This window comes from Adelges cooleyi, unplaced genomic scaffold (assembly GCF_023614345.1).
Source record: "Adelges cooleyi isolate 19-005CV unplaced genomic scaffold, UGA_ACOO_1.1 ACOO_flye_CR_arks_rails_tigmint_CR_PRNA_23, whole genome shotgun sequence".
Lineage (NCBI taxonomy): Eukaryota > Metazoa > Arthropoda > Insecta > Hemiptera > Adelgidae > Adelges > Adelges cooleyi.
In genome coordinates, this window is record NW_026095893.1 from 837,348 (window position 1) to 861,842 (window position 24,495).

The window sequence follows — 24,495 nt, forward strand, 5'->3', positions numbered from 1 at the left end:
TTCAAAACTATTCAGGAGGTAACATTTTAGTCAATATATAATATATATATATATATATATATATATATATATATTCAAATGTTTGGAACGTTTTTAATTTTTTTGTTCAACTACACATTCAACTGTTATGATATTTTGCTAAATTGAGTTGTACAATATCCTAGCACTTTCATTCGTTCAAACTAAAAACTGTTTTACAACAAATGTGTCAGTTAACACCTTTATCCACTCACCCTCCTTTCAATTGTTAAAACAGTTTCAAAATAATGTTTGCATCATACTTTGACGGATAAGCGAATATTGCTGACAGAAATGCTTCAACGAGAATTACACATACAGTTTACAAATTCATTTTAACCGCTAAAATGCGCCCATATGTACTTCTGTTTGATAAAAATATATACCAAGGTCGCCGTTTAAGCCGTTTCAAACAGGTGTCCGAAACGGTTTTCTAGACTAGGTAAACTTATTTATAGGTCAAAAAGGTTTTACACGAAACTTTTCACTTTCAGAAAAAATAAACTTTTACCCCAACGGTACTCTTCCAAAATCCACCGCGTACGGTCCGTATAACGATCCGCTGGGTTGACTAAACTTTACACCCGGATATGTTAATGAGATACGGTCTCGCCCGGTAACGGTAAAAGTACCGGCGACGGTCAAGCCGGTAATAACATCCATCAAAGACCGTACAGGTTAATAATTGTAATCTAAATTCCAAGTTGTCTCTGTTAATCTCTATTTCCCTACCTCACCATAGGTTATACTTAAAAGACTAGCACAAAAAAAAAAAAAATCATTCGGATTGACATTACTATGTGTTATGTGACCGAGACGGTTCTTTATGAGTGACTAGAAAAATCCTTCAAATTCCCTTGTTATTATTTTTCGTTTTTTTTAATTTTTTTAAGAAGCGTTATAACATTTAATTTCGCCATCTTATATAATGACACTTACATATAGAGGTCTCGCCAACTGCCGCTTGATATTTTTCATTTATTTTCATATCCGGTCGTCGTTAAATTAATTCATTTCGAGAATTCGCCGAGAGCTTTCTTATTATTATTTTTCGCTGCATAATGTTATTACGTTACTAAATTATATTAGTCGATGTAAATTATCTTTTATTGTAACACTCGGAATGACTATTTTTCGGCCATTAAAACCAACAACGCTCGATAAGGTCGAATAAAACAATTATCTCTGGATGGTTTAAAAAACAACTATTTGTAAATAAATATCAAAAAGTATTTGTTGTCTGTACAGCGAATGAAACTTTTGTTGTTTTATTTCATTTATTATAATACTGCGCACAGTACAACAGTAACGTCATCGCCAATGTAACGCTTTGTCATATTTATATATATATATATATATATATATATATGTGTGTAAAAAATAAACTTTATGCCCATTTCTGGTGTACATATGCCGTACCGGGAAAAAAAAACGTTTTATCAAACATGGATGTGAATGATGTGCACAAACTTTGTTCTTAGAACTAAAACACAATTGCGCTCATCAATTATGTCGACTTCGGTGTTTACAATAATCTCTCTGTATTCGATTTCCGTGCGGGCAATGTATAGAGCATGTTTTAAAATTAATGATACCACTAACATGGTAGTAGCCTAACGATATTTTTTTTTAGACATTTATCGATCATAGCATCGCCTCGACACACTCAATAACGGGTGCGCTGTTGCACTAGCCAGTGTGTACGATATTATGCACATGTCGCGGCATAATATATCACATTATTATTACTATTATAATATATAATATAATATGAAGTATGTATATACGCTTTCGGCGGACGCACAAAAGAATATTTTCTTAGCCGACGAACACATTATACTTACAGCGGCGAACCCTCCCCTCGACTCGGTCCACATGGATGTGGTAGGTCCTTTCTCCCCGTCATAGTTTTGGCGATTAAATTCACATGCGCCGTTTCCAGAGGGAGAGAGAGAGAGAGAGGTGTTTTAATACTACCGCCGTCGCACCTCGGTCCGTATGGTCCCTAGGGGGCTTTGGTGCCGAAGATAAAACGAGAGACTATTAAATTTACAAGCCCGGCAATGATAAGGTAGCAAAAAAAAAAAAAAAAAAAAACGCAAAGGCTACTAAAAGCAGCCGGAGAACAGAGACGGAGAAAAATACACATCAAGCAAGAGAAGAGTATAACTCTGTTTTAGACTACCGTGTATATGATCCGGTTCTAGGTAAAAAATATCCAAAAGAAAATATGTCCAAATATGTCGGTCGTTTTTTTTTGTACAACTCGTTTAATTATAATATAATATTTCATTTTTTTTTAAATGGAACAATAAAAACAACACGTTGAAAAATTGAAATAACAACTTTTTTGTTTCGTTTTAATTGGTAACAAAATCAAGATGGCCATTTGAAGCCGAACTTTGCAACGTACAACTTTAGGAGAGGAAACGCGATATCAGATATCATTAAAGAGGGATGGGCAAAGTCAAAGGAAATTCGGTTTTCAAACGGGAAAAAACGTCAATACCGTCCGTGCGAGTGTCTTAAAGCAAACGATGATCATCATTATTGTCGCTTGTACTATTATGAGTGTCTGGAAAGGAGCAAACGGTAACTTCGTTAACATATTTTATAAGCAAGTAATAATTGGATTTTGTCGGAAACGTCACGGCCGTTGGCTGTATTTAAAAAAAATACATTTTTTTTTTTTAAATTTACTCGGTTTTACAAAACACTAACAAAAGTGTACACAATTATGTAAGCAACAATAAACGCTGATTGGCTTTAAATTCATTCCGTTTTGGAATATTATTCACTGTGAACAGACGATTTTGGTCCTTTTCATCACCGTCGCAACACCACAGAGTGGCACATGAATAATATACGCGGTAAGTCCAGGTTAGATGCTCTTAAAAATAACCGAAATGAAATGATTTTCCCTGAACACACTAATGTTCTACGTTTTAGTTACTATGCAAAATACACATTACACCAAAAAAATACTATACGAGCATAGATAATTACTTGTTAAGTCCAACAGAGTAAAACTCACCAAGCATTCATGGTAGGGAAAAATACCAAATATTCTACTGCCCCCCTCCCCCTTTAAAAACAACCTTGATCTTAACATTATACTTAAACATTGCTCTTGGCCGTACGACTTGGGATACATTTTTATTGGTAATCGTTTTTGCTGGATATAATTCAAATGTCTGTGAACAGGTTCAGAACGTTTAACAATACTTGCTAAAACGAATGTAATATAAATATATACCGTTTTTCTTCACTATACACGGAGGTCGAGTACTTAGAACCTTCAATTTTATAATATACTGCATATTTTCTCAACACATCCTCTCTAGCTGTTGTTATGATCATTTAAACGATATGTTTAGCTGTACAAGTATACATAAGTATTAACACTTCCGTCGGAAGCAACGGAAATCACCAGCTAATTAAGTAAAATTAGTTATTATAATAAGGCGATAAAACTTAACGCCATATTATTATGTGTTTTGAGGTCATATTGTGTGTATATTAAAAATATATCTATTTTTAAAGGGTTCACAATTTTGGCGGTACAATCTTCGGGCAAAATCTTCTAAGAAAAAATAAAAAACGTCTACTTTAATTTATGGGACACTTTGGCGGCGGCGTTAAAGGGCGACATAAATTTTAAAATAAAACTATACAGGGTGATCGATTCGACGCGAGGCACTCATTTTCTTGGAAAATATAACATAAACTTTATTGGTTTTTTTTTTTGTTTGTTTGAATACGTTCTTATTTATTTTATTTTAAAATACTATGAACCTAAATTTAAACCTTTTATTAACTTTAAAAGTAACAATCGCGGCGTTGAATCGATCACGCTGTATGTGTACAAACTTTTTCACCTTCGTCGCCATTTTGTAAGTGTGTAATGTATGTAATATATATACAGGGTGATCCATATGATGGAAGACACTAATTTTATCGGAAAATATGAATATCAAAAAAAAGAAAAAAATGTTTTTCTATACTTGTAGTAAAATATATTTTACTATATTTCATAGTGTCCTCCGATCCGGAAAATGCCCGGATATAACATTAAACATTACAGTAATTAATACCCAAAACAAAACTAAGTACCTAGGCATAATTTTGGACAAGCGATTGACCAGGGGACCTCACCTCAAAGACAAAAGGAAAAAAGCCAACAACCCACCACGTCGACTTAAACGCAGACCTTTTGACATAACAAAATAACGACAACATAAAACCAAAACTAAAATACTATAACAAGACTAATGAGGTGTTACCACTGGGTGACTTCCTTTGACGTTACTAATGCTATGTACATAAAATGTCACAAAAAAAACTTATTGTAAATTTATTTTGTACAGATTGTTTTTTTTCTAATAAAAAAATTAATGAATAATTCATAGTGCTTAAAACATTTTTCCCTCAAGCAAAATTTAAGTTTGAATTAAGTAAGTTTCATCGTAACAACATTGTTGTTAAATTCTGTTTGTTAAGTGTTAGCGAAATTTTGGTCGGGTTATACCAAAGAGGTTATATACCTCGGTTCCAACGTTCTCTTTGGTCGGTCACCGCGAAATGTGATAACTGATAAGTGATAACCGGTTACAATCAAATGCCGCAATATTAGTGCAACGTATAATTGGCGCGATCTATGGGGCACTTGCACATCACAATACACAGACTTACCGGTAAAGCCGGCGGCATCATGGGCACCATGTGTAGGTAAGTGCACCGGCCATGTCGGTCCCGTTCCGGGGACGGGCTGAGCTGTTGGTGCTGTTGCTGCTGTAGCCGACGCGGTGACAGTACGACCCTGTCGTGTTGTGCGGCCGCAGCCATCATTGGGATCCACATTGGCCGCCGCTGTTTACGTGCCGCAGCCGCCACTTAACCCGCGCCCGTGACGTGCCTAAGTTGTCAGGTTGTCCGTCACACCTGAAACAAAGTTGATAACGTGTAATGTATACAATGTCTTTGGCGTAAAATGCCTGGAGTAGGCGTGATTCGCTGATAAGGGAAGTAATATCGAGGGAAAACCCAGTCGGGATGAGAAAATAAGTTCAAACTCATTGTACACGTGGTAATGTGCTCAATGAATTGTATTTTTACTGTTAGAGTAGTAGTAACGCAATTTTGATCGAAAACTTTATTCTTTAGACGCCAAACATATTATGCGTAACTGCTTTATTTGATATGTTTTGGGTTTTCCTAGTAAAAAAACGACACATTATGATGTACACAATATACCTGACAAGATATCAACTGAAAATCGATATCAACCGGTAACTATATTAAATCGTTTACACGTCATTGTGTTTTTAATCGTGTGTTGTTTAGTCTTGTGTTTTTTTTTTTCCAGAAAGTTTGAATACAGATTTTTAAAAAAGTATGCATAAATGAGTTTCAATCTAATACACTGAGTCGAGTCCTCTTTACTAGCTGTGTATTTTTTTACATAGTACATTACACCACGTGCAAAACAAGTATTGTGATATTATAACCGTTTGGTATAGGTAATTTATATTGGGTAAAATTTAATCAAATCGGGTTTGCCGACACCATTTGATATTATTTTAAACAGACCGAGTGTCGCGTATCAAAAAAAAATACAATATATATTTATATTATTTTAACATGGGTACATAATATTGTGATTTTTTTATTTAGCGCGAAAAACATATTACATTTCTAATTATTACATTGTCGCGACCAAGACGAATTACTTTTACACCCGAAAATGTAAATAAGTGTATCGTATATCTTCTCTCTTTTGTGTAACATTACCGTCAATGGGGGGGTTTTATGTAAATGTGTAGAAATACAATAACAGAGTGTTATCAGGTTATTCTAATACGATGTAACGTGCTAAGCCATTGCCGCCTTCTTCTCCGGCGCTTTGCATCGAATTATCTGGAAATTGTTGTTTATAAAGTATGCAAAAATCGAATAGCGACGATTAAACCTGTGTGTGTGTGTGGATAGTAAAGAAACCGGCAGAACAGTGAGATACTAAGTGAATCTTTAAGACGATTACAAGTGTATTTTATACAGCAAGCTATATTATTGCTCTGAAACGCCATATCGTTTTTTTTTTTCAATTTCCATTTGCGCTTCAAACGAATATCAACGAATATCTATTGGCTATGGTTTATTATTTGGCTCGTCGTTGCCGCCAGTGTCTTTGCTTATAGGGGTCACAATAAGAAACTCTCAAACGGTCGGTTAGGTTATCCGCGTTAGACTTTTCCCTGTGCTGTAAACGCCTATAGTTTCACAAAAGCTGCCCCGGGACCGCGGACGAGGGTATGTGTCGGAAGTGAAAACGATTCGGAGAAGGGAAATTTGTTTGCCGGTTGTTTTCGGGTAAACGATTTTTTTTTTGTTTTTTTTTGCGGTTCCAATACATCATGCTGTACCGCCCAAGGTAAGCTGTGTATCCGCACTACAGTGTATAATCTCGGCCATAACATGTAGAATATGCAACCCAGGAGCCGGAGGGAAATTCGTTTGCTTTTGACGTGCACGACCCACCAGGTAAACACATGTTTGCACGCTTTGTGTTGTCGTTCGAATAAGTCGTTTGATGGTAGACAAATGGTACTCGGGAAAATGTCAAATAAAATCCCGAGACGCAGAAACTTCAAAGGAGTCGGACACGATTTGGCATAGAACAATGGCTATTAAAGTAAAATCTTTAATACCGCTTAATGGCCAAAACTACGGGGTTGAGCGTTCACGTTTAAGCACTACTGTAAACACGAGTTTGGAGGGTGCCCGTGTTTGGTACAAAAATGCAGTGCATAATTAAATTATATTAGTAAACACGAGCATCGTTTTCAGTCTTAGTTAATCGTTTCGCCGATTAACACCTAACCGCCGCCAAAGGGATACGGTCGAGGGATAAGACATTATAATTTCTCCTACACGAGTGGCTGTGATAGCCATTTGTGACGTTTGTCTTGACAAATGTCCATAATATTGTTCGCACGGTAGTTTTTGACTTTTTATTATGCGTGTTAACAAAATAAATTTAAAAAAAACCTCGTCATAACACTGGCTTCCACAGCTTTTGCGGACGCTCTATCATCACTCGTCTTGTGATGTATATAGTTTCAAGTTTGCACCATACACATCTGTGCAAGCATTTTTCCCAAGTGTGGGAGGCCACACAGTGTTGGCAATGGGCGTGCAGAAAAATAAAACGACTCGGTTTGTCGACCCGAACCCGAGAAATATTTTTAATAATTTCCACATCGCAGTGTTTCTCATTTGATTAAAACGTCCGGCAGAGGAACTTTTAATGGCTGTTAAACCCCGATGATTGATTCGTCGAGCGTTCTGTCCAATAGCCTTAGGATAGTTTTGAAGAAACCGTCGACGTGGCGCATTGTGTGCGTCGGATATTTGAAAAGGATATTTCGCTTATTGAAAAGGCATTGTCCGTTTCGGCGAAAGATTTACTTTTGAACTTATTGAACTCTACGCTGTTCACAACTATACATGCACACGCGAGCAAACATCTATTCGCTTCTGGGCTCGTTTGCGGCAATGGAACTCTTACAATATAGGTATGATGAAGGTTAATACCGCATAGCATTGTACTCAAACGTTTGTTCACGTTGAAAAATATAGAATTCGTAGATATATATATATATATGTACACATATATCTAAATTAAAATCCCTCATAAGGATATTATGGCTGTTTTCGATTCGTTGTATTGTAAAAATTTCAACAAACAGAACGTTTCCGCAAAAGAACGGCGACGATCACGTTTTTTTTTAACATACATATAATATATTTTCACTATCAGCTGCTAATAATAAAAAGAAAATCAATTATCGAGGAGAAATAATCTAAAAACATAGGCAGTTCGAAAATGTTAGATTTACTGTAATGTACAGCGCACAGTCTGGTTTTACAAATATGTTTTTTTTTTATAACAATTTATGACTCATAATAAAAAAAAAAACCCGAATATCGACAAAATGACAAATGGAAAACATTTAAAATGCGCATAAAGATGTATTGAAAAATTGATGATTTTATGTCATAATATAGACTTTGATAACTACACAAACGTTGTTTAGAATCAATATGTGGTATAGCATAACACATGTTTGCATTAAATTCAAAGTCGACCATTATTTCCACCAACCATACCGTTAAGTTCAAAGCGTGATCATTTGTTGTTTAGTCAGTATAAGAACATTTTCTATTGTTTAACTATTTTTTTTATGCAGACCAAGTTGCTTGTTTTAAATGAACGTTTCGATTTGCTTGCACAATAGTACCGTGTTGTTACAAATATTATAGTAAATACAAATTTTGTATGAAACCTTTTTTACCAACACATATTTGTATTTTAGTTAGCATAATAAAATAGTTCAAACATTGGAATAGGTGCCTAGACAAACGGCAAAACCGAATTCCTTAAAACAAAAATACACTTGTTTTCGACAATAACAAGTTCAGTTAAGAAACTTGTTGAACAGCTATGGCCTAGATGTATATTTTTAATAAAATTATAATAACGTACAAAAAACGACTAAACATTTTACTTGTAAACTAAGCGATAAGCTTGTATGAAAAAAAAAAACAAAATGTGTTTTTATGATTCACACCTAGGATATAAATAAACCGGTACATAGCATACATGGTATATTGCATATAGCACACGGGTGCTCATAATCCATAGTAAACTACAACAATTTTTTTTACAAATTTTAAGGTACTACTTATAAAAAAAAAATATTATGTTGCCGACAACTTTTATACGTTTTTTATTATTGCAAAAAATATTATAAGTAGTACAATTTTGTATTTCAATAAGTTATTTTCGTTTGTACAATATTGCCAAAACAAGTATGGAAATCGTTTCGATACTTATAAAACGTTATTGGTTTACCCGCTAAAAAAACGAAAATAGATTTCCAAAAAAAAAAAAAAAACTCAGTAAGGGCCTATTGAAATGGTACACGTGTGTGATAAGACCTTAAGACTAGTCGAAAATAACTGCTTTCTATCTCTTATTTAAATAGGTCATGATGGTTTTGTCGATGCTGCTTTTTTTCTCAAGGGGTTGAGGGGGCATTAAAAAGATTTAATAGGTTTGGACTTCCGGGAAACACTTGTAGATCTCAAGCAACGTCTAAAGATTATTAAATTGATTTAAATATTTAACGAGTAGATGTCATTTTTATACGATATGTTAATTTGCTGGTAAATTACTTTTTTTTAAAAATTATTTCATCAACAATACCGGGTGAAGAGTAATATTTTTGATTGCATTTTTAAACGGGACACGTTTAGGTCAATAGTAGACACGAACAGTATGCAGATTGTTCCTTGAACGAACTTTTAATCACCAAAAAACGCATATTTTAATCAAAGACCGTTTCCGTTGCAGAACGTAAAAAAAGACAAACGAGACATTTTAATGAGCATTGTAGTTTTCCGTCATTTCTCGTGTTGCCTTTGGCGCAATTACAAGACCGTCTACTTTTAATTACATTCCGTTTGTTCTCAACCCGTTATTAGCATGACAAAAATGTTCTGTCGTTTTGCTGTCCTTATGATTATATATACTATACTTGGTACCTAATTAAGTGGAATGTTGCAAATCGAGCTCTCCGTTTTAGACCGAATCGAGTTTGAAACCGTTTGTAAGACAGTTTAGTACATCTTACTGTATAATTTGTAAACTTCAAAAATATGTAGTTTTGGATTTCCTTTGCACGATACCGACTATAGATGGGTTTGTTTTAAGCGACATCTGTACAGAAATAACAATAATATAATTTATAATCTACGCAGTTTTATTTTTATGCGTTTTCAGTCGTTGACAAAAGTCATTTAGCCAGACGGGCCCGAATAAATACATACATTAACATAACATTAAACCGCTGCAATGGTCATTAGGTGTTTTTTTTAACGGCTGGAAAAAGCCAACTCGACCATAGCTAAGCGAAACCGTTAAGGGTACAGCCGTAGTATCAAGTTAACCGTGTATATTGTATATATTACCCGAAAGTTTAAAAAATAAACCCCAAAATTCACATATTTGGGCGTGTAGATCATTCCAAGAGAGAGAGAGAAATTCTTTTCATTCGACTGGTTTGGCTGACAGCCCTTCGATGGTGTGACCACATTACGCAAAAACTAAATGTATTATTTGGACCCATTGTAAATAAACCATCGTTTCATTAAAAAATCAATGTAGATGTGTATCATGGACAGAAAATATTGTATTATATGTATAGCAAGAGTTATGGAAAAAAATATCCTAGCTGGCCAACCACGTTGGTGTATTGGATTGACTTGGATAGCTCATAATTAAGTGTTTTTATGTGTATTATTATTAGTCATATCTGTTTTATCGATACGAATTTAAGGCAAATAAGACGCAAAAAAAAAAAAATTACAGAGTGTTGTTTACATACTTTACCGTTTACTTTAACATACTGACGCATTTCATGTGACCTAAATTCAGAGTAAAAAATAAAACCTAATACATTAACAAATGGAAACCCAAATTTGGGCCTCTGGTTAAAGAGTTCTGTACACGTTAAACAAATATTCGTTCTACTAGTTAAAATTTTAACAGATACAAAAAAAAAATAGGACCTATGTCGTTATATACAACTTACATGTTATAAGTTGATTATAAAATATCAATTAACAAAAAAAAAAAATCTTTTCTTTAGTTATACCGCAGTAAAGTATAACTTTACCTACCTAACTGAAGATAAAATATGATATTTAGACTTAATCTGAAATTTAATCAAATTAATTACTTTTCATAGGTAAAAACCAAGTAATATTTCTTCATTTTTATTCCAAGTAAAGAGCAAAATATACATTAATATTTTTATAGTAATTGATATAATACACACAAGTCGAATAAAACACATTAGTTTAGAGTTGTACAGGTCATAGATTGCCGGTTAAGTTTAATAATTAAAATTGTTTATTAATTGACAGTTTATATAATAATTATTACATTATTATAGCTAACTTGTATCAACGATAGGAAAACAATAATTTATCATATTTATTTCTGGGAATGACACTTTCTTCTTAACAGTTATTATTATAAAACACTATAATATATGTTAGGTTTTAATTATTTGTGTTGTATGCATTTGTTTATTGTTAAAAATGCAATATCTAACACTTAACAGTGAACTTTTACACAAATAGAAAAAGTCAACTCCTTCATTCTTAAAACCGGGAAAACCCGAAAACCAAGTTGGCCGGTTTTTAACCGACAACTTTGATTTGCTATAACTTAGCCGATTCAAGTCGAATCAAATCGACATTTTTAAAGAACAGCGTTTACAGCTTGCCTCACATGTCCTCAAACCCAAATGTCGATAACCAACAAGTGTTGCAAATGTTTTTTTTATTTTTAAATAATTGAGGCACATTTTTAGGGTTTAATGCAATACAAAATATACATAATTTTAATAATTAGTAATTCAGTTCTAGGATAGGTCTAACATGATATGTCAAATGCAAAAGAAAATCTGTAGTCAATTTTCCAATAACCCAAAAACAACGGCTGTAACACTAATAAATGTGAATTTTGAAGGCTACTATTGAAATTTGACCTGATTTTCCGGTGTTGTTGAATTGTTTTTTTACTGTAAAAAAATCTGCGATATGCCTAAATTTCAGATACTTTAAACAATACCTTATCGGTTGTACGAATAAACAAATGCGCAAAAACATATTTCTCGACGCTAAAACCGATACAGGTTATTCTGTACATTATAATATCAGTATATTTTAATGGCTTAAATACCATATTTTCATATATGTTCTAATAAGTAGATTTTTCCTATTTGTCTTTTCTGGGGCCTAGAAGCTCAGTTCGAGACTATGAACAATTATTAGGATATAACTTAGGCTTTTCTTTAATCCCGTAAATCCAAGTCGAATCAAATCGAAACTTTTAAACAAACCTCGATTAGGCCTGTCACATGCGCCCTTAAACTCAAATGTTGACCACCCACTGCCCCCTGGATAGGGATAGACCTTTTTTTTTATACCAGATAAGTGCATTTTTAGGATTTAAGAGTAGAAATTTATTATTAATAATACTAGTAACTTTATTGCAACATTACAATACAAAATAAACATAATTTTATTAATTAGAAATTCAGTCCGAAGTTTTTATCTAACATTTATAACATATGTAAAAACAAATCTTTCTAAAAGTCTTTTTATAATAAAATAACCTACAATTAGACTATAATACGAAAAAATTGTGGACTTTGAAGACTATTATGGACTTTCAAAAACTTGAAATTTGACCTAATTTTTATTTTTTTTTATAGGAGTTTTTAAGTTGTTTTTTTACTGTATAAAAATCTGCGATATGCCTACATTTCAGATACTTTAAACAATACCTTATCGGTTGTACGAATAAACAAATGCTCAAAAACATATTTTTCGACGATTTTATCGATACAGGGTATCCCAACAGTATATTTTAATAGCTCAAATTACATATTGTCATATTCATTCTAATTAGCTGGTTTCTCTAATTCGTCATTTATGGGGCATAGAAGAGTATTAATAATTGTTAGATCATAATTAGGCTTTACTCTAAAACCGTATAAGCCAGTTTTAGCTGCCTTAGAGGGTGGGTGGTCAGTGGGTCATGAAAATAGACTCGATGACTCTTTTTTACCTAACCTAATCTCGAGGTTGGTGTCTATAATATTTTTTACCCCTACTAACAAATTTTAGTTTGGTGCCACTGATCCGAATTTTATGATTTATCGTGAAAATAAGAAAATAGATTTGATTTTTAAGAGTTACTTTAAAAGTTAAATGGCAATTGGATGTTTTTGTTTTATTTTAAAAAAAATCAAAGGACCAAAAATCTTTCATTTTTTTTTTCGAGTTGATTTCTATTTTATATGCTCAAATTTAACATATTTTCACATTTTATAAACATTCAGTTATTTCCCTATAGGCTATTATATTTCGTTATTGTCTTTTTGTGGAATAGCTTTGACTAATCAATGTTGTAAAATTAGATTCGATTAATGTTTGTGAACACTTCAAACTCGCGTTGTATACAATAATTACTGAACTAGTATACTTATTTTGTTATAAGAAATCATTAAGTTCTAAAATCTAAGTTTATTTGTTCCTAGTCTTACAATGACCATCATAAATTTATTTAATAAAATATATTTTATGCATCATAGGCTAGAGTGGTCTTAATCTAAATTCAAGAAGGTGTTGTTAAATCCTGACAGGACACCCTGTATCGATAAGTGCGTCACGAGCGTGGAAAAACATGTTGTTTTCCATTGGTTCCTTCGCACAGACCGTGAAATATTATTTGAACTAGTGCTGAAAAACATTGTATACTGTAAGAAAAACCCACGACAAAAAACAAACAAGGAAAAATATGTTTTTGTGCGTCCATATTGTCGGACAACTATAAAAACAAAACATAGTTATTACCTAAAACACTCAATTCTGTACTGTAAAAACCTCGACTGCTGCGTGCCTACGTTGTGTGAGTTTTTTCATATTGTACGACGTGTAATATTAAATTTTGTTGAAGTTCAAACTTGGTCATGGCGCTTACTTGGTCATTGGCGTTGCTGATTATTATTATCCCGTTGATAACAGCGGGCGATAAATGTACCCGTCAAAAATATGCCGGAGTTAAAACGGATGAACACTATGAAAAATTGCTCGGTATAGATACGGGATACTCGCACGACCAGCTGAGAAAGAGTTTTGCCGAACGACAGAGTCCAAAATGGATAGTGGAGACAGCGATCGATGATGTTCACGGGAAACTGCTGTGTAGTTATGTGTTTAATTGCGTACATTACATGAATTTGATCAAACCTCTGTTGGACGTAGAAGGTAAAGACGCGTTTAAGAATCCATTTAACGGTAATATTATCGCCGATTTGTTATTCGAACGCGAAATTCACGGTATGTTAAACGTGTTGTACAATTTCGGTGAGATCGGTTCCGTTCATCCGTTGTGGACGGTGTACACGTATTTGTTTGTATTGTGCAATTTCAACCCACTCCCGGAGAACCGCGAATTAAACGAACAGAGACGAGTGCGTTTGTTGCAAGAACACGAAAAGGTTTCCACCCGACTAGCGCAATTCACAAATTTACAGTGCAATAATGAAGATAAAAACGCGTACGACGACCAAAACGCCGGTTCCGTACATCACAGCACTCTGGCGGAAATTCGTGCTGCGCCTAGAATAACGCAAAATTTCATCATGACTTTTGTGGTGGAATTCCGCAAAACCGTTCGCGAGAGAATGGATAAAATAACTACGATTATGGCAATCGACGATTGCAAAAATTACATGAAAGTCGGTAATTTAAATTTACGACCCGCATTGGCTAAGCCGAGTGATTTAAAAGAATTTTTGGAAAACATTGCCGGTGTCGATAAAGTGGAACGAGACGGTACATACGATCAAATAAATCGTGCCTGCACCAGAAACAGAGAACTCGAATCTTTTGAGGCACAGACCAACGGACTTTTGGAATGTCACCGTAGGTTTATGGACGTTATGAAATTCGCTTTGTTGCGCAACTTGTGGATATACGTGTATGAAATCGCCGCTCGATTACCATCGAAAAATTCAGAGAAACAACCGATATTGAAAGATGCTATAGGCTGGTTTTTCGACAAAAAATGGAAGACGGAAGAGTCCGCCATCGGCGGCATAGAGAATTCCATCGGTCTAATATTTAACGATGTCAACAACATTTTACGGCTTTTGGGTTTGAAACAAGATGGACAATTGAACTATATTGCCGAAACGTTCCAATCGCCATCATATGCACTCGCGTTGGCCGATTTAGAACAAAACAAAATAGTCAGAGAAGATATTTTGGCCCTGCTGAAAAATTTCAATAGCTTGAATTTTCCCGAAAGTTACTTTACTCCGGCTCAATTTGATAATGACTATTACAAAAAAAAGCTCGCAACGTTAGCACAGAAAGTGAAGAAATATGACCAATCGAAGTCTATGACACTCGTGAGTCAATCGGTTTTCTTTTTATTCGGTAAGTACGTAGAAACAGATTTAAGTGAAATAGACTTTGATGTTATCGCTTCATTTGATCGGTTTTCGGAAAATATGAATCTCTAGTAAATTGCATATTATCACAAAATAGTGATATTTTATTTTTTCTGTTTATTATTATCAACTGGTGTTTATTATTTTTTTTTTGTTTAACTTTTGCTTCATATATTTAAACTGTAAAATCGAATGATAATTTAAAATGTGTGTATGTCTACTAAATAATGTGACTAAATCTAATCAATAAAGGGTGTAAAAAATAAAATATTTATTTGCTTGTGTATTGTTATGTCAACAAAATTCATCCTTATTTTAAACGTTAAATAATAAATATATTTAGTAAACTAAAAAGTTGATAGTGTTTTATCGTGAACCTTTTAATATTTTATCCGGTTTAATTAATAACCTAACCATTAATTATCATATTGTTTCTATATATTGAGATCTCAATTTTCCAAACAAATTATATGTTTCTACCCCTTTCCCAAATTAATTATTTTTCTTGAAACTTAAACGGTCAAGTTGAGAATAATGTACTATAATGTTGACTGGTCGATAACCAGTCTTGGATAACTATTTTTGCAGATATTGTAGTTTTAAGTTAAGATCAGCAAAAAAAGGTGGAATGTTGTATTATTTTTATCTGCGCGCACTTCCCAACTGCACTTCCCCACCCATCTTAACTTTTAAACTCATATAACATTAAAAATAGTTGTTCAAAACTGGATATCGATCAGTCAACATTTTTAGTACATTATTACCTAACTGAAGATTAAATTCCATATTTAGACCTAATCTAAAATATTTAACTCAAATATAATTACTTTTCAAAGGTAAAAACCCAACAATTATACTTCATTTTTATTTCTAGTTCAGAGCGAAGTATAAACAATTTTTTTATCGATATTGTTATAATACACACAAGTCGAGTTAAATACATTGGTTTTACAATTGCAAAGATCATAATTTGACGGTTTAGTATAATACCTAACTATAAATGTTTAAGAATGGACTATTTTTAAAATAAGACGCATTAAATTGCTAGTTATTTAAATCATCTTTTTTTTTTCTAGGGTTAAAACTTTCTTCTTTACAGTTCATATTATAAATATATAATATTTTTATATTAGGTATTAATTATTTGTGTTGTATACATTTGTTTATTGTTAGGAGTACAACAGTTACACTTAACAGTGCACATTTACAACTTCTTCATTCTTAAAGCCGGGAAAACCTGAAAAAAAATTGACCGGTTTTTAATTGATTAACTTTGATTTTCTATAACTTAGCCAAATCAAGTCGAATCAATTCGAAATTTTTAAAGAACATCGATTAGGCTTGCCTTACAAGCCCTCAAATCCAAATGTCGATAACCCACAAGTGTTGGAAATGTTTTTTTTATAATTTTAGGCGCATTATTAGGGTTTAAGAGCTGTAATTTGTTAATAAAAATATTGCAACAATACAACACAAAATAAACATCATTTTAATAAGTAAAAATTCAGTCCTTGGATAGGTCCAACATATTATGTAAAAATAAGTCTGTAGTAAAATTTTTTTTTAATTATAAAATAACCCAAAAAGTGGCTTTGACACTAATAAATGAGGATTTTGAAGACTATTATGGGTTTCAAACCTTTTGACCTAATTTTCATATTTTTTTGTACACCATAGCCACTTTAGGCTTTTATCGGTGTCGCTGAGTTATTTTTTGTACTGTATACAGCTCTGCAGTATACCTACATTTGGAATACTTTAAACAACACCTTATCGATTGTTCAAATAACAAATGCACAAAAACATATTTTTCGACGCTTTTATCGATACAGAGTATTCTGTATATTATAATATCAGTATATTTTAATAGCTTAAATACCATATTCTCACATTTATTCTATTTAGTTGATTTTTCTTATTTGTCTTTTATGGCGTTTAGAAGCTCTGTTCGAGACTATGAACAAATAATTAGACATAATTTAGGCTTTCCTTTAAAACTGTAAAAGCCAGTTCAATAAAAATAATCTGGGTTAGTGCTGCCAAACCTGCTCTTCAGGGTGAGGAGGGGTGACTGCCCTTCTGTTATAGATGGTGGGAGGGTGGGTGGCCGGTTGGTCCTGAAAATAGACTCGACGATGATTTTTTTACCTTGAGGTGGGTGTTCATAATATTTTTTTGCCCTTCCTATTATGTTATAGTTTGGCGCCTCTGATCCAAATTTTATTATGTACCATGAAAATAATAAAATTGTATACAGAATTAGTAAAATTTAAGTATTACTTCGGAAGTTAAACGGTGTCTGGGTTTCTTATTTAATAAATAAAAGGATCAAAAAACCCTTCATATTTTTTTTTTTGAGTTATTAGTATTTTAATACATACAACGTGACTTCTATTTAAAATGTCTTGATTTAACATATTTTAACATTTTACAAACATTCAGTTATTTCCCTATAGGCTATTATATTTCGTTATTGTCTTTTTGTGGATCAGCTTTGACTAATCAATGTTGTAAAATTAGATTTATTTTATATTTGTGAACACTTCAAACTCGCGTTGCACACAATAATTAGTGAACTAGTATACTTATTTTGTTATAAGAAAACATTAAGTTCTAATCTATGTTTATTAGTTCCTAGTCTTACAATGACCATCATAAATTTGTTTAATAAAATATATTTTGTGCATCATAGGCTAGAGTGGTCTCAATCTAAATTCAAGAAGGTGTTGTTAAATCCTTACAGGACACCCTGTATCGATAAGTGCGTCACGAGCGTGGAAAAACATGTTGTTTTCCATTGGTTCCTTCGCACAAACCGTGAAATATTATTTGAACTAGTGCTGAAAAACATTGTATACTGTAAGAAAACCTAACAAAAAAATTACAAACATGGAAAAATATGTTTTTGTGCGACCATATTTTCGTAAAACTAAAAAAACAAAATAAAGTTTATAACTAAAACACACAATTTAGTACTGTAAAAACCACGACTGCTGTGTGCCTACATCGTGTGAATTTTTTCACAAGACTTGGGCATGGCGCTTACTTGGTCATTGGCGTTGCTGATTATTATTATCCCGTTGATAACAGCGGGCGATACATGTACCCGTCAAAAATATGCCGGAGTTAAAACGGATGAACACTATGAAAAATTGCTCGGTATAGATACGGGATACTCGCACGATCAGTTGAGAAAAAGTTTTGCTGAACGACAGAGTCCAACATGGTTAGTGGAGACAGCGATCGATGATGTTCACGGAAAACTGCTGTGTAGTTATGTGTTTAATTGCATTCATTACATGAATATCATCAAACCTCTGTTGGTCATAAAAGGTAAGGACGCGTTTAAGAGTCCAACTACTGGTATGATTGACAACGACATTTTATTTGAACGCGAAATTCACGGTATGTTAAACGTTTTATACAATTTCGGCAAGATCGGTTCTGTTGAACCCTTGTGGACGGTGTACATGTATTTTTGTATATTGTGCAATTTCAACCCACTTCCTGTAAACCCCGAATTAAACGTACAGAGACAAATCCGTTTGTTGCAAGAACACCAAACGGTTTCCTCCCGATTAGCGCAATTCACTAAACTACAATGCAATCATGACGATAAAAACGCGTATGACGACCGAAACGTTCATTCTATATATTTTAGATCTCTGGCAGAAATCCGTGCTGTACCTAGAATAACGCGAAAGTTTATTGTAAACCGTGTGGACAAATTCAAGGTCGCAATTCAAGAGAGAATCGATAAAACAACTACGAGTATGGTAATCGACGATTGTAGATCTTATATGAAACTTGGTCATTTATTGTTACGAAATGCGTTCAATGATCTAAGTAATTTAAAAAAAATATTGAAAAACATTGCAGAAGTCGATGCAGTGGAAATAGACCGTACATACGATTTAATGAATCGTACCTGCGACAGAAATCATGACCTCGAATCTTTCGAGGCACAGATCAATGAAGTAGTTGAATGTCACCGTATGTATATGAACATTATGAAATATGCTTTGTTGTACAACTTGTGGATCTACGTACATGAAATTGCTGCTCGCTTGTCAGCTAAAAACTCACATAAACCACCGTTATACAAAGCTTTTATGAACCGGGTTTTCGACGAAAAATCGAGGACGGAAGTGTCTGCCAGCAGTGAGATGGAGGAGTACCACAGACTGATATTTAACGATTTTAATCAAATTGTACGGATTTTAAACTTGAAGGAAGATAAACAGTTAAAATGTATTGCTGAAATGTTCCAACCGTCATCATCTGCACACTCGTTAACTGATTCAGAAAATATCAAAGAAGTTAAAGAAAATATTTTGGCCCAACTGAAAAATGTCAACAATTTGAATTTTAGTTTTAATTTTCCTGAAAGTCACTTTTCACCAGCTAAATTTGACGATGAATATTATAAGAAAAGGTTTACAACGTTAGTAAACAAGTTACAGAATATTGGCTATTCACCGTCTGTGACACTTGTGAGTCAATTAAGTTTCTTTTTATTCAGTCAGTATGTAGAAAGTGATTTTAGTCAATACGACTTTGATGTTATCGCTTCATTTGATCGGATTTCCGGAAAATAAGTATCTATTAATTTGCATATCATCATAAAATAGTGATAATTTTTTTTTTTGTTTATTATTACCAACTGTTGTTTATTTTTTTTTTCTGTTTGACTTTTGTTTCATATATTTAAACTGTAAAATTTAATGTTAATTTAAAATGTGTGTATGTCTACTAAATAATGTGACTACATAAAATCAATAAAGGGTGTTAAAATTATAACATATTGTTGATTACTATTTGAACTGGTTGACATTTATAGCTTTTAAGTTCGGTATGTTTTTTCCCAAAGGATATCCAAATGGCAATCGTGAGTCATATCGGATCGACTAGACTTATGTTTATTGTATAGAGCTTTCATTGGTTGTCCTTGCCAATTTTTTCAACTATTTTAAGAAACCTAAAAAATATAAGGTGTGTCTTGATTATGTTATGTCCCAAACACGTATTGTGGCTGATTTTTTTTTTTTGTATCCAACCGTTTATCTTAATTATATTATACAGGCATGTAAAAATTCGACATTTTTATTAATTTGTTTTCCCTCTGTGTACCCTGTTGTGAATAGAAATATTTGTAAGACCTAAGTTTATTGAAATAGATTACTACTTCCTTCATATGTATGCATAATAATTTTTACAGAATAAAAATTGAATGCACCAAATGAGTTAATTCTCAATTTAATTATCATGATTATAACATTACCAGATTCAAAATGATAGCCTCCTACAGGAGACATTTTTTAATACTTAAATCATACACAATGCGCGTTCCATGTGTTTAGTTCATTGGTGGACCTTTAAGATTTTAAGATTTTTTTAATAATCGCCAACCATTGTCTTGTTAAGACAATGGTATATAATATCTTATATTTGTAGGCATCTAAAAGTGGTATGTTTTATCTTATTTATTTATTTTTTAGTAAAATAATATTAAATTGTTGTTTTTATAATTCAATAAATGTCTGCTTTATATTGTAGTTATGTCTTATGGTCGTTTTTTCACGGAATTTTTTTATTGTGTTCTGTTTAGTAGTATTTTAAATATTGGTTTTTGACGAATTATTCTTTTTCCGGAGATCAGAAGGCGGGGGCTTGGTATTATAACGATCTTAAAAAATAAATATAGAGGTACATTTATTTTTATTTCAACAAGTCTATCACTAAAAGATAAATGTAGATATTTTGAAAAGCACTAATTTTAAGTTTAAAGGGTTTTAGTATCACGACCCCTCCCCCACTTCCTGATGTTTGCCAATGATCTCAAGGAAGTAGGTATTGAGAATCAATTTGGTTAGATTATCTTACCTTTATTAGCCGAAAAACGTACAACATTGACATTTGAAAAGTGTATTTCATAATATTTGTATTGCAATATTATTACTTATATAATGTGTGGTCACCAATACTGCCACCTACCCTTACCGGCGTTGAATGAAACGATAATTTTATCGTGAACCACTCAATATCTCATTGGGTTTAACAAATAACTAAACTATTAATTATTAAAGTGTTTTTATAAAATGAGATCAAAATTTTATTGATATAATACACACAAAAGAGGAGCGACAGGACACTAGACCTGGGGGAGAGGTAAAAATAAGAGAGCGGTGAAAAAACAAAGAGCAAATAAAGTTACAAAGAAGAGGGGGAATAGAAATAGAAAGTAAGCAAGAAATCAAGATATATGGACCGAAGTCTTTTTATAATGAAATAACCCCAAAAGTGCCTTTAACGCTAATAAATGTGTATATTGAAGAAATAATTTGAAACAAATAAACACAGAAATGTAATTAAATTATTACACAAACTAGTATAATTTTTTAAAATAAAATAAAATATTTCTGACAAATGTCACAAATATGAAAAATTATCAAATTTGACATAAAGTCATTTTTGAAAAATCAGTCACTTATGTTGTTTTTGAAATGACTGATTCAATTTGAAATTCAATTCGAGGATATTATCTATCATATTATATTACATATCGTATTATATTTTCATAACGAAATAACCTAAAATTAGACTTTAATACGAACAATTGTGGACTTTGAAGACTATTATGGACTTTTAAAAACTTGAAATTCTACCTAACTTTTATATTTTTTTTATAGGAGTTTTTAAGTTGTTTTTTTACTGTATAAAAATCTACGGCATGCCCACATTTGGAATACTTTAAACAATACCTTATCGGTTGTACGAATAAACAAATGCGCAAAAAAATATTTTTCGACGATTTTACCGATACAGGGTATCCCAATCAGTATATTTTAATAACTCAAATATCATACTATCATATAGATTCTAATTAGTTGGTTTCTCTTATTCGTCTCTTGTAGGCCTAGGAGCTCAATTTAAGACAATGAACAGTTGATAGGAAAATAAATTGGCTTTTCTTTAAAACTGTAAAAGACAGTTTTTGGATTTTGAACTTGAATGAAAATAATCCGAATCAGTGGTGCCGAACCTTTTTCTCGGGGAGGGTGGGTAGCCATTGGGTCGTGAAAACAGACTCAACGATGATTAAGAACTCAACCTTAAAGGTGGTTGCCCATAATATTATTTTTCCCCTCCATTTAAATATTAGTTTGGCGCCACTGATCAAGATTTTATGATATACCGCGAAAATAATAAAATAGTTTTAACTTTTAACAATTACTTGGATGTTAAACGGCAACTGGATTTATTATTTTTTAAAAACCTCTAAACCGTTAAGTTATTATCCAGTTATTTCCTATTTATCGACTATTATATTTTGTTATTGTCTTTGTATGGAGCAGCTTTGACTAATCAATGTTGTAGAATTAGATGCGTTTAGTTTTTGTGAACACTTCATACTCGCGTTGTACATAGTGTACAATTAATAACTAGTATACTTATTTTGTTATCGAAATACATTAAAGTCTAATCTAAGGTAATTTGTTGCTTGTCTTACAATGACCATCATAAATTTGCTTGATAAAAAATATTTTGTGCATTTTGGACTAGATTGTTCTCAAACATGTTAAATCATGACGGGACACCCTGTATCGATAATAGCGACACAAGCTTAGAAAAACATGTTGTTGTACATTGGTTTCTTTGCACAAACCGTAAATTACTATTTGAACTAGTGCTAAAAAACTTAGGCTTTTATCGGTGTTGTTAAGTTGTTTTTTTACTGTATAAAACAACACCTTATCGATTGTTCGAATAAACTTTTGCACAAAAACATATTTTTCGACGCTAAAATCGATACAGGGTATTCTGTATATTATAATATCAGTACATTTTAATAGCTTCAATACTATATTCTCATATTTATTCTAATTAGTTGATTTTTCTTAAGTGTCCGTTATGGGGCCTAGAAGCTCAGTTTGAGACTATGAACAATTAACAGGAAATAACTTGGGCTTTTCTTTAATCCCGCAAAACCAGTTTTAGTTAGATTTCGAACTTCAATGAAAATAATCTGGATCAGTGATGCCGAACCTGCTCTACAGGGGGGAGGTGACAGCCCCCCTGTTATACAGTGGTTGTGGAAGGGTGGGAAATGAAAATATACTCTACTACTTGATATGTCTTAATTTAACATGTTTAATGTTTTACAAACATCCAGTTACTTTCCTATAGGATATTATACATTGATAATGTCTTAATTTTGAGGAGATTTGACCAAATAATGTTGTAAAATTAGTTCCATTTTATTTTTGTGTAACACTTCATACTCGCGTTGTACATAGTATACAATTATTAACTTGTATTCTTATTTTGTCATCGGAATACATTCAAGTCCAATCTAAGTTCATTTGTTACAATGACCATCATAAATTCGTTTTATAAAATACATTTTTGTTAATCATAGCCTAAAGTGTTCTCAATCTAAATTAAAGAAGGTGTTGTTAAAACCTGACGGGATACCCTGTATCGATAAGAGCCACACGAGCGTAGAAAAATATGTTTTTGTACATTGGTTTCTTCGCACAACCGTAAAAAATTATTTGAACTAGTGCTAAAAAATACTGTATACTGTAAGAAAAGCCAACAACAAAAAACCAAACATGGAGAAAATAGGTTTTTGTGCGACCATATTCCCGTACAACTTGAAAAACAAAATACATTTTTTACCTAAAACACAACATTTAATACTGTAAAAGCCACAACTGCTGTGCGACTTGCGTTGTGTGAGTTTTGTCATATTGTAAGTGTAATATTAAATTTTGTTGAAGTCGAAACTGGGTCATGGCGTTCATTTGGCCATTGGCGTTGCTGATTATTATGAACCCGTTGATAACGGCGGGCGATAAATGTACCCGTCAAAAATATGCCAAAGTAAAAACGGATGGACACTATGGAATGTTGCTCAAAATAGATACGGGATACTCGCACGACCAATTGAAAAAGAGTTTTGCTGAACGACAGAGTCCAACGTGGATAGTAAGTGTAGCGATAGATGATATTTACGGAACACTGCTGTGTAGTTATGTGTTTAATTGCATTCATTACATGAATTTGATCAAACCTCTGTTGGTCGTAGGAGGTAAGGACGCGTTTAAGAATCCACATGATAATAGTGTTGACGACGAAATGTTATTTGAACGCGAAATTCACGGTATGTTAAACGTGTTGTACAATTTCGGTAAGATCGGTTCTGTTCATCCGTTGTGGACGGTGTACATGTATTTGTGTATATTGTGCAATTTCAACCCACTTCCTGAGAACCGCGAATTAAACGAACAGAGACGAATCCGTTTGTTGCAAGAACACGAAACCGTTTCTACCCGATTAGCGCAATTCACTAAATTAAAATGCAATCATAAAGATAATA

General features: G+C 32.8%; 1 protein-coding gene across 3 annotated transcripts in view; it reads right to left on the reverse strand.

Annotated features, from left to right (window-relative positions):
- Positions 1-24,495, reverse strand: part of LOC126835381 (cyclic nucleotide-gated cation channel subunit A) — a 136,331-nt gene that overhangs the window by 75,695 nt on the left and 36,141 nt on the right. For all 3 annotated transcript variants that reach the window (XM_050567928.1, XM_050567929.1, XM_050567927.1), the window contains exon 2: positions 4,711-4,959. In XM_050567928.1, the coding sequence (XP_050423885.1) occupies positions 4,711-4,878 (168 nt within the window). In that variant the 5' untranslated portion in view covers positions 4,879-4,959. The remainder of the gene's footprint in view (positions 1-4,710; positions 4,960-24,495) is intronic.